Raw genomic sequence first — 12633 nt, 5'->3', positions numbered from 1 at the left:
AGTATGGGCATGCCATTTTGATTACCAGTTACATAAAAAAAAATTTGTGTGAGCAATAATAGGACCAAAGCGTAGTTTACATTGTTTAATCCTTAAGAGTCTATTGACGCACATGTGATCAATCTAAGGAACATAATAAAAAAATCCCCATCAAAATCTGTCAGTATAAGCTAGATATATATATATTTTTTTGCATGGACTGCGTCTCAATCCACCGCATCCGCCTATGTTGCCCTTCGGCATCTGCGGTCGAAGGTGGCCGAGCTACAGTAGTGTTTGTCAGACCACGAGACATCCCGAAAATTGATCTTCTCACGAAAACGTCTGTGGCTTCCGAAACAGGCCCATAAACTAATGTCTCTCCTGAACACGATGGTGTTCTCCATTTTGCTCTACGACCCGTTTTGCTCTACGAGTGTCACAGGAGACTCGTCTGAAGGTAACCCATACAAACTAATGGAAGGATGTGCCAACAAAAATAACTGGTTAAATATGTGTCAAAAAAATGTCCTAAGCTTTAATATTTCTCATAGATATAGGACAGAGACTTCAAAACCTTATTCCTTATGATTTATCTTTTGACTGTCTTTTTTTGTACCCCCCAATGGCTTAGACTTTTAGATGTAAAGGGATATATCAGTGAAGACCACTCTTCCAGGGCAATAGGAGACACCGTATTTCTGTCTACACTCAGCTAGGGGCTGGAAGAATCATGTCTAAATCTATTCAGGATGGAATGAAATGCTTGTGCCTGGAAATACAATTTAAAGTTTGGTACGGATAGTCCTCCTACGTCTTTCCCTCTTTGCAAGTTTGTTAATTTTATCCGGGCTCGCTAATCTTCCAATATACATTTTGAAACTGCACTATGGATTTTATCTCAATACCCAGAAGGGGGAGACAAGGGAAACATTGAACTACAAAAATTCAGCCATGGCAATATATTCATTTTCACAATAGATATTCTTCCGGTTAAAGCAACTTGGAAATTAGTCCATTTACTGAGGTCGGATTGAATTGATTTGAGCGTTCTGTAAACATTTCTGGAAATGGTTCTGTCTAAGGAAGGAAATATATCTATTCCCAAATATTTAAAATGGGGAACAATTGGGATTACATAAGTACAGATGGAGTCCTCCATTGAGGTCTTGAGTGGCAGCAGGGAAGATATGGTTAGATTTATTTTCTAACTTGAGATGAAGCTACATTTGTGTATGATCTTCAAAGCTTTTGGGAGGGATTGAGATACGGTAAATTGTCTAGATAAAGTAAGATATCTTCGGCATATAATGAGATGACGTGATTCGTAGAATTGAGAGATATTGGTGTAATTTGCCTGGGCCAGGGGCTCCATAGATAATAAAAACAGCAGAGGTTTGATAGGATCACTTTGCCTGATACTTCTAGTTATTCTGAACAGAACAGATCAGGTATTGCCTGTTATTACTATGGCTGAGGGAGTGGCATACAGTATTTTAATCATATTAATGAAATTGGAGCCAAGTCCCACATGTTCATAAACCAACCAAAGATATGACCATTCAAGCAGTGGAGGCTGCTGAGGGGAGGACGGCTCATAATAATGGCTGGAACGGAGAATATGGAATGGCATCAAACCATGTGTTTGATACCATTCCACTAATTCCACTCCAGCCATTACCACTAGCCCGTCCTCCCCAATTAAGGTGCCACCAACCTCCTATGCATTCTAGTCAATCAAAAGCTTTTTCTGCATTGAGAGACAGAACTGACCAAGGAGCTTTAATTTCTGATGAAGCAAGTAAGATATGTAATAAACTTCAGAGGTTATCTGAAGATAGTTGTTTTTTAACAAACATGTTTTGGTCCGGATGTACCAATTTCGTTAAGTAAGTTTCGAGACGGAATGACAGAATTTTAGAAAACAGTTGAATATATGTGTTTACCAAAGATAGAGGGCAATAGTGAGAACACTGGGTGGCATCCTTACCTTTTTTAATAAAAGCAAAATGTGTGCAGTATTTACATCCCTTCCAAATTAACCTTTGTGAACAGCTGTGCTAATCATTTCAAGAAACAGTGGACGTACACTACCGTTCAAAAGTTTGGGGTCACTTAGAAATGTCCTTGTTTTTGAAAGAAAAGCAAATTTTTTGTCCATTAAAATAACATAAAATTGATCAGAAATACAGTGTACAAATTGTTAATGTTGTAAATGACTATTGTAGCTGGAAACGGCAGATATTCTGTGGAATATCTACATAGGCGTATAGAAGCCTATTATCAGCAACCATCACTCCTGTGTTCCAATGGCACGTTGTGTTAGCTAATCCAAGTTTATCATTTTGATGGTGAGAAACTGAGAGAGGAAATAAGAAGCCAAAAAATAAAGAGACTGAAAAAGAGATGGACCGAGCGAAAAAAGAGGAATGTGCGAGATACAGTAACAGAAAGATACAGTTGAAGTCGGGAAGTTTACATACACTTAGGTTGGAGTCATTAAAACTCATTTTTCAACCACTCCACAAATTTCTTGTTAACACTTCTTGTCAATAGGGGGGCGCTGTTTTCACTTTGGAAAAAATCGTGCCCAAATTAAACTGCCTCGTACTCTATTCTAGATCGTACAATATGCATATTATTATTACTATTGGATAGAAAACACTCTCAAGTTTCTAAAACTGTTTGAATTATATCTGTGAGTAAAACAGAACTCATTTTGCAGCAAACTTCCAGACAGGAAGTGAAAAATCTGAAAACGAGGCTCTGTTTCATGGCCTGCCTATTCAATTGCCTAATATTTATCGATATGCATGCACTTCATACGCCTTCCACTAGATGTCAACAGACAGTGGAAGGTGGAATGGGGTGTCTAGCTTGATCTGAGGTCGAACAAGAGCTCTTGGAATGACGTGTCCAGAATTTCCTTTCTCTACCTAGGCGCGGGAAGCACCTCCATATTGTCTTATGATAAGCGTTCGGTATACACGGCTAATATCTCCGGCTCTGTTTTTATTTGATACATATTAGAAAAACATCATAAAGTAGGTTTTTTCAACCGAGTTTCATCAGTTTATTCAACGTTTAAAATGGGACTTTTGGAGTTTTCCGTTCTTTGCGTCGAGAGAAACTGGGAACGTCATCAACATTGGCTAGCATTGTGGCACGAATTCGACAGGAGAAAAGGACATTCTAAAACCAAACAACGATTTATCCTCGACCTAGGACTCCTTGTACAAGATTCTGATGGAAGCTCAACAAAAGTAAGAACAATTTATGATGTTATTTTGTATTTCTGTGGAAAATCTTATTCCTATTCTCTGCCGTTTTGGCGGGCGCTGTCTTGCAATAACGCAAGCTGTTTGTTATGGGAAAGTTATTTTTAAAAATCTAACACGGCGGTTGCATTAAGAACCAGTGTATCTTTCATTTGCCATACAACAAGTATTTTTATGTAAAGTTTATGATGAGTTCTTTGGTCAGATTAGGTGAGTGTCCAAACTAGCTCCGGACATTCTGGTGAATCGATGCTACATATTCACAATGTATAACCACGGTTTGCAGCTCTAAATATGCACATTTTCAAACAAAACATAAGTGTATTGTATAACCTGATGTTATAAGACTGTCATCTGATGAAGTTGGTCAAGGTTAGTGATTATTTTAATACCTTTTGCTGGTTTTTGCGAATGCTATCTATGCGGTGAATAAATGCGTTTGTGTGTTTGGCTATTGTGGTAAGCTAATATAATGCTATATTGTGTTTTTGGCTATTGTGGTAAGCTAATATAATGCTATATTGTGTTTTCGCTGTAAAACACTTAAAAAATCTGAAATATTGGCTGGATTCACAAGATGTTTATCTTTCATTTGCTGTACACCATGTATTTTTCATAAATGTTTTATGATGAGTATTTAGGTATTTCACGTTGCTCTCTGTAATTATTCTGGCTGCTTTGGTGATATTTTTGATGGTAGCTGCAATGTAAAACTATGATTTATACCTCAAATATGCACATTTTCGAACAAAACATAAATTTATTGTATAACATGTTATAAGACTGTCATCTGATGAAGTTGTTTCTTGGTTAGTGACTAATTATATCTCTATTTGGTCGGGTTTGTGATAGCTACCTATGCGGTAGAAAAATTGTGAAAATATGCGGTTGAGTCTTTGGCTATTGTGGTTAGCTAATAGAAATACATATTGTGTTTGCGCTGTAAAACATTTTAAAAATAGGAAATGATGGCTGGATTCACAAGATGTTTCTTTCATTTGCTGTATTGGACTTGTGATGTCATGATATTTATATGCTATTATTTACTTGTGGCGCTATGCTAGGCTATGCTAGTCAGCTTTTACTGATGAGGATGCTCCCGGATCCGGGATGGGTGTTAAGTAAAGGTAACAAACTATAGTTTTGGCAAGTCGGTTAGGACATCTACTTTGTGCAATTCCAACAATTGTTTACAGACAGATTATTTCACTAATAATTCACTGTATCACAATTCCAGTGGGCCAGAAGATTACATACACTAATTTGACTGTGCCTTTAAACAGCTTGGATAATTCCAGAAAATGATGTCATGGCTTTAGAAGGTTCTGATAAATGATGTCAATTAGCCTGAGTCATTTGGAGGTGTATCTGTGGATGTATTTCAAGGCCTACCTTCAAACTCAGTGCCTCTTTGCTTGACATCATGGGAAAATCAAAATAAATCAGCCAAGACCTCAGAATTTCATTTTTAGACCTCCACAAGTCTGGTTCATCCTTGGGAGCAATTTCCAAACACCTGAAGATACCACGTTCATCTGTACAAACAATAGTACGCAAGTATAAACACCATGGGACCATGCAGCCGTCATACCGCTCAGAAAGGAGACGCGTTCTGTTTCCTAGAGATGAACGTACTTTGGTGCGAAAAGTGCAAATCAATCCCAGAACAACAGCAAAGGACCTTGTGAAGATGCTGGAGTAAACAGGTACAAAAGTATTGATATCCACAGTAAAATGAGTCCTATATCGCCATACTCTGAACAGCCGCTCAGCAAGGAAAGAAACCACTGCTCCAAAACCGCCATAAAAAAGCCAGACTACGGTTTGCAACTGCACATGGGGACAAAGATCGTACATTTTGGAGAAATGTCCTCTGGTCTGATGAAACAAAAATAGAACTGTTTGGCCATAATGACCATCGTTATGTTTGGAGGAGAAATGGGGAGGCTTGCAAGCCGAAGAACACCATCCCAACCGTAAAGCACGGGGGTGGCAGCATTATGTTGTGGGGGTGCTTTGCTGCAGGAGGGATTGGTGCACTTCACAAAATAGATGACATCATGAGGACAGAAAATTATGTGGATATATTGAAGCAACCTCTAAAGACATCAGTCAGGTTGTTAAAGCTTGGTCGCAAATGGGTCTTCCAAATGGACAATGACCCCAATTATACTCCCAAAGTTGTGGCAAAATGGCTTAAGGACAACAAAGTCAAGGTATTGGAGTGGCCATCACAAAGCCCTGACCTCAATCCCATAGAAAATTTGTGGGCAGAACTGAAAAAGTGTGTGCGAGCAAGGAGGCCTACAAATCTGACTCAGTTACACCAGCTTTGTCAAGGGGAATGGGCCAAAATTCACCCAACTTATTGTGGGAAGCTTGTGGAAGGCTTCCCGAAACGTTTGACCCAAGTTAAACAATTTAACGGCATTGCTACCAAATACTAATTGAGGGTATGTAAACTTCTGACCCACTGGGAATGTGATGAAAGAAATAAAAGCTGAAATAAATAATTCTCTCTACTATTAATCTGACATTTCACATTCTTAAAATAAAGTGGTGATCCTAACTGACCTAAGACAGGGTATTTTTAAATCGGATTAAATGTCAGGAATTGTGAAATACTGAGTTTAAATGTATTTAGCTGAGGTGTATGTAAACTCCGACTGTGGATGTACTGTGGTGTTCTCTGAAACTTCCAGCTCTGTGCTTTTCCAGCTGGCCATCACCCCCCCCCCCCCCCCCCCCACCCCCACCCCTTCCACTCCCATCCACGTCCTTCTGCCTCTCTGACAGAAAGCAGATAAAGCACATGGCCTCAAACATCCCCATCCACCATCCAGCCCTGCCTTCCCACAGCCAGATGTTTACTTCAGAGCCCTGCGAGGCCTGCTCCTCTCTTCCGCTGTTCCATGCTATTTTCTTTGGCTCTGGCTTTTGAGAAGCTCTGTGGCGACTCAGTGGAATGACGCACGCCTCGCTTGCAGTATCACATTTGACTGGCAGAGGTGCTGTTTATAGACTACATCTGGCAGAGGTGCTGTTTATAGACTTCATCTGGCAGAGGTGCTGTTTGTAGACTACATCTGGCAGAGGTTCTGTTTATAGACTACATCTGGCAGAGGTGCTGTTTATAGACTACATCTGGCAGAGGTGCTGTTTATAGACTACATCTGGCAGAGGTGCTGTTTATAGACTACATCTGGCAGAGGTGCTGTTTATAGACTACATCTGGCAGAGGTGCTGTTTATAGACTACATCTGGCAGAGGTGCTGTTTATAGACTACATCTGGCAGAGGTGCTGTTTATAGACTACATCTGGCAGAGGTGCTGTTTATAGACTACATCTGGCAGAGGTGCTGTTTATAGACTACATCTGGCAGAGGTGCTGTTTATAGACTACATCTGGCAGAGGTGCTGTTTATAGACTACATCTGGCAGAGGTGCTGTTTATAGACTACATCTGGCAGAGGTGCTGTTTGGATGAGCATTGCGGCATTTGAATGGAACACCATATTTGACCAGAGTTATGATTCTTTAGTGTGGGTGTAAATATTAGGACAGGTTTGTGATGTATGACGGACAGAGGCTCCTCCTTGTGAGATGTACACTGCAGTAGAGCAGAGAGAGAGAGAGAGCGAGAGAGACGAGTGCAATAAATAAAACATCATATGCATGCAGGAATTAGTGAGAAAGAGTGTGAAAGAGAGAGGGAAATAGAGAAACATGGAGGGAGAGAAAGAGCTTTGCTCATAAGGTCTCTTGGGGGGCCTTTTTCCCGTTAGAGCTGGCAGGAAGCCTCTTCCTAGTGCCTGTGCCATTCCAAGTTCCCTAATGATATGCACACCGCCACAGCTAGCTAGCATTGTGCAATTACCCCCAGCCAATGGTTGAGCTCAACTAACCAACGTCACTATGTGGGGTCATTAATCCAACACACATGTTGAGAGGACCGCAATATGAACACACAGCTGGTTTTCTGATATGATCTCTCAGCCTGAAGAGACATTTGTTGGCATCAGATGCATAGGATTTGAGTTCAATGACACCTCAGAGATGACACCACACAGCTGAAACTGATGTGAATTTGAATGACAGCTTTGCGTGTGTGTGCACATTCATATGCATGCATGCGTGCATATCTGCATGTGTTGAAAAGCAACGTATAGCTCATAAGACTATGCTGAAGCGTTGTATGTGTGCACGTGTGAGTGAAAGCATAACGAATGGACACATGGCACACACTCGTAACGCACAAGCACTGAAATTCATAAAGCCCACAGAGGAATCCAGGTCATCTCAGCATGTCTCTGTATGAGAACCATGAAGCTCCTACTCCGGTGACAGCTCCCCCCACTGACAGCCCACCAGAGGCCATGGGCCACTGACCCCTCTGCAGGGCACTAGCTACACAGGAGGTTTTTTTCATTAGTATTATTCCACATCATGTTTTGATTGACACACAATCATGGGAAAATACCTCAATGGTATGTAGGATTGGGATTGGAGCGTGAAACACTGAGAGGTTTAACATGATACAGCTGTGAGGTGAGTGGAGTGTGGAGATTGCCAGTGTTGGTGAGAGCGAAGATTATTTGATAAGGGATTTATGGGTTAGACAGACACTGTCAAGTCAATGTAACTATTGATTGATGCGTAAATACAACAGTGAAGCCAGAAGATCCATTACTACTTAAAGGGCTGGATTCAATCTGTATCACGGAAGTATAGTGGAAGTTCTGCTCTAAAATGTAAAGGTCATTTCGTTTGAGCCAACATATGCAGCTTTTAACGTGAAGGCATTCGGCACGAACGTGGGACGATTGCCTTTATATATCATTCAAGCTATAACGCGGATCTTCCACGTTTCTTCTGCGATACGGATTGAATCCCGCCCAAAGTTTGAGTCAACAAGCCATTAGAGCAGTGTGTGTGGCCACACACTCAAAACAATTGGTCAATGTGTGAAAGTACAGTCAAGTCCAACACTTACCCCAAAGCCTTTTCTCCCTCGCACTCTTCCAGAATACATCCCAAGCCTTGTTGGTGGAGACTTTCACATGCTCACTGAAGGACCTCCGCAGTGGGGTTTTCACAGTGTGAGCCATATTCCATGTGTCCTGTTCCCCCCTGAAAAACTTCTGCACCTCCGCTAGTCACTCACTCCTCTTTGGGTCCATCAGGGTGAAGAAGTTCACCAGGCTGAGAGAACGCTCTGAGGGAGGAGAGAAGTTCCTCTTGCAGGGCTGACACTTGATGCAGAAAGTCTGCATGTAATTTGTGAACACCCTCCTCCTCCTCCTCCAGTGAGAGAGAGAGGGAGTAAAAAAACTTTCCCCCCTCAGCTAGGGTCAGGCCATCCTGAAATGGAAATAGCATCCAACATGGGTTAAGACCACCCTCCTCCCTCCATCTCCCCCCACACACACAAAGGCAGATTAGTGTCGGAACTGCCACAATTAATGAACATACTCATTCCTCTCTTAGACAAAGATAAATATTAAGTTAGGGACGGTAAATTAAACCATAGGAAAGGGAAAAAGACAGAGTATTCTCCCCTCACTCCTTTCTTGTTTTCATTAGAGGAGTTAAAAGAGGAAGTTGTTGGTGCTTTTAAAATAACTGGCCATATAGCAGATAAATAATACCATGGCAACACAAATAACATAAAGACAACAAACATATGATTGCTGCATGAAACCTTTTCAAACTCAGTGCATGATGCTCAGGGGTTTGTAACATTGTCATCTTTGACCACAGATTTCTTTTGGAATCCATATCAGCTATCATTTTTAGAATGGACCATGTACAGTAGCAGATATACTGTATCTTACCCTGGCAACACAAACAACATTAAGACAACATATCACATGATCCCTAAATGAAGCTTTGATGTGTGACAATCAGTGGATTGTAGCATTGTCATCTCTGACCACTGGTGTTTTTCAGCCATATGAGCTAGATGTGGACTTGTAATATTCTCTGAATAAAGGAAGTGGCTAATTTCCTCATGACTTTTACATATTGATTAATGTGTCACTGTACTGATTTGTCCTTGAAAAAGATTGTGGCTTTGATTGGTATTTGTATGTTGGACCATTGCTTTTGTAATACAGATTTGAACACATCATCAGCAGTAATCCCTACAATTATGTTCCCTTCTCTTTGAGATGTCGGGTGGACACAACTGTCTTGATCATTTCAGTTTCTCACCATCAATATGTTAGCAATGAGTGGGAGGAATAACCTAATTGTCAAATCTCTAAACATACCCTCAGAGCACATTTGCTACAGGCATCTATGCATTTTTCTGTCTGCTCTTAAGCCACCCTCACTTCCTGTTGCCAGAGCAAACATCTATCCCCCCTCCCTCCCTGCCTCATACAAACAAGCTGAGCCAAGGGGCCCCTGCTGCATGGAGGATAGAGAGAGAGAGAGAGAGAGAGAGAGAGAGAGTCATGCAGAAGAACGGCTCCTGACTTGTTATCACTTTTTTGTTGTTAAGAGCGAGATTGACACAATTAAATTAGCAAAAAATGTATAGGTAATCAAATTGTACAACTGAAGATCGACACAGGAGGAAAAGATTAACAGAGACAGAGTTAAAAGACCAATCTTAATCGTGCTAGCTAGCCAAATTCAAATCTGTCAGCTAGTTTACCGCCTAGCTCTAACTGTTTACTGGTGGTAACCATAGCAACATGGCCACTGAGGCAGTGCGGCAGCAGCAGAGACTGAGAGACTTTCCCCCCCCTTTTTTTGAATATACAGCAGAAATCAAATCAGAGAAGAATCAATTTTAAACACATAATTCTGAGGGAGAACCCAGAAACTTTGTTTGCCGACTGCTCACAAAACAGGACTGTTACAAACCTGTTATTTTACACAGACCACACTACTGCCTGGCATACAGCTGTAACCAGGCATTTCAGCTATACCACAAAAAAAAGGCATCTGCAAGGGAAGGCAAATCCACATTTTTGAGGACAGCGATATGGACCAGGTAAAACAGGTTTCTGACGGTAAACATGTATCAGAACGGCACTGTTATGGTCCAGGGCAGTGAGGCTGCACTCAGCTCTGTTGTGCAGGACTTCCCCACCTTAACGAAGATAGCGGAAAGGTGCTCCTACAACCACCAGAGCCAAGACCACACTACCATCAGCCTGTTGAGAGACAGGCTGGCTCTGTTAGAGGTATGGGTTACTGAGCTGAAGGAGCAGCCCCCCAGCTACACCACCACCAGCCCAGACTCAGAGCCTCTACAGGACCAGATCAACCAGTGCAGGACCCAGCTGAAGAACTCTGTCCAGGAGCTGAGAGAGAGCCTTACCACAGCGCTTGAGTAGGTAAAGGCCACCATGAGGAGAGAGCTGGTGCAGGTAAAGGAGGAGATGGAAAAATAGTTGTCTGTCATCAAGAGAGTGCTACAGCACAGAGAACAGACTGTAGACGCTCCCAGAGAGAAGCTGCAACCCCTCACCACCCCTAACACCCCCACTGACCCACCTTTACCCACAACCCCCCCCAAACCGACAACACTTTACCCACACCCCCAGTCAACAAGGAGACTCACATGGGGACACCTACTACAGAGAAAAGCTCTCTGCCCCCCCCCCCTGACACACCCCCACACATCCCTCCATGTACACACCCCTCCATGTACCCCTCCGTGTACTCCAGCCCCAGACCGTAAACGCACTAATCTGGTAAAACCCACTGAGGTGGACATCCTCATTGACTCAAATGGGAAATTCATCCAAGAAGATAAACTCTTCCCCCCCCAACACAAGGTGTGCAAAATATGGTGCCCAAAAACACAGGATGCACTCCACATCCTGTCCCAGCCTGACTTTGGCACACCAGGCCACATCATTATTCACACCGGCACCAACAACCTGCGAGAGGAGCAGGAGAGAGTAGGCAGCCTGGTCAACAGAGTAGCAGAGAGGGCCTCTGAGCGGTTCCCCAACTCCCACATCACCATCTCCACTCTGCTGCCCCGCAAAGACTTTCATCCCCGTACCATTCAGAAAGTCAACGCTGACATCACCAGAGGGTGTAGCCTACTCCCGAACGTGCACGTTGCTCACCACCCAACAATCAACCCAGAGCATCTGCACGACCACTCCCACCTGAGGAAGCAGACAGTAGGGATGTTTGCCAAGTCTCTAAAGGACGTAGCACTTGGTAGACAAACACCCCATGCCGCACTGGACAGAGGACCACCCAGTGACCCCTACCAGACCACTGCACCAACAAGGAGTCCCAGGCCCCTTCAACGCTCCACCAGACCCAGTGCACTCCACCCAGACCACCAGAGCATCACCACTTCCATCGGCTTAGCCAGACCGGACCGGGCCCAGCCTACTACCCCGCACCAGACCAGAGAGGAAGCCCCACGGCCCAGAACTGGCCCTCCTCCACTCCACAGGGCCCAACAGCAGGACCAGCGCAGCTACGCAGAGGTCGTCAGAGGACAGGGGAACCCTGTAGGATTAATCTGCACTAAACACACCACACACACACACACACACACACACACACACACACACACACACACAGTACTAGAATTTACTTGTTCAATGAATAGGAATATTTATATATACACAACAGAAAGAATGTTAGCTGTTATCCTGTTTATCTCACTCTTAACAACTTATTAGTTAGTAGTTACTGTATTTCTGACTGCTATTCTTTCTTTTGGAACATGAAATCGCTATCAGTTAGCATGTGGAACATTAAGGGCCTAAACTCATCAACCTTTGGACTGAAGAGTTTAGCACTGGAGTTCAACAAAAATCTTAAAGATGTTGACGTCATCATTCTGCAGGAGACATGGTGTAAGGCTGACATTGTCACTCACTGTCCCACAGGCTACAGAGAGGTCATTGTGCCATCACAGAAACACGGCTCTGTCAATAGAGGCAGAGACTCTGGAGGATTGATAATTTGGTACAAATTCTAACTACAAAATCGAATTGATCCCCTCAAAATTGGTAAATATCACATTTGGTTAAAACTGAAAAACGAACTTGTACTGACAGAAAAATTTGTTCCTTTGCGCAATATATATCCCCCCCTCAGAATCCGCATATTACTCAGAGGAGATCTTCCCCACCCATGAGGAAGAGACGTGACATTTCCAGGCCCAGGGAAATGTGCTCATCTGTGGGGACACAAATGCGCGCACAGGAACACTACCTGATCTAACAAGCACACGAGGGGACAGCTTTATTACAGGCCATACTGTTTCTAACTGTCTTAATCTCCCCCATAGAAACAACAGTGACAGCACCGTCAACAAAAACGGAAGGGATCTGTTGCAGCTCTGTAGAAGCCTGGGTCTGTACTTTGTCAATGGTAGGTTACGGGG

The 12633-nt window shown here is 42.9% G+C and overlaps 1 protein-coding gene across 1 annotated transcript in view; it reads right to left on the bottom strand.

The window, feature by feature from the left end:
• The window catches only part of si:dkeyp-23e4.3 (rho GTPase-activating protein 7), a 106326-nt gene extending 97861 nt beyond the window's left edge, over positions 1-8465 (bottom strand). Inside the window, exon 1 of the mRNA XM_038975870.1 lies at positions 8251-8465. Coding sequence (XP_038831798.1) covers positions 8251-8365 — 115 coding nt within the window. The 5' untranslated portion in view covers positions 8366-8465. The remainder of the gene's footprint in view (positions 1-8250) is intronic.
• Positions 8466-12633: the final 4168 nt, after the last annotated feature.

The sequence above is a fragment of the Salvelinus namaycush genome, chromosome 3, assembly GCF_016432855.1.
Source record: "Salvelinus namaycush isolate Seneca chromosome 3, SaNama_1.0, whole genome shotgun sequence".
Lineage (NCBI taxonomy): Eukaryota > Metazoa > Chordata > Actinopteri > Salmoniformes > Salmonidae > Salvelinus > Salvelinus namaycush.
The sequence above is the reverse complement of the archived record's forward strand: the minus strand, read 5'-3'. Positions and strand labels throughout refer to the sequence as shown.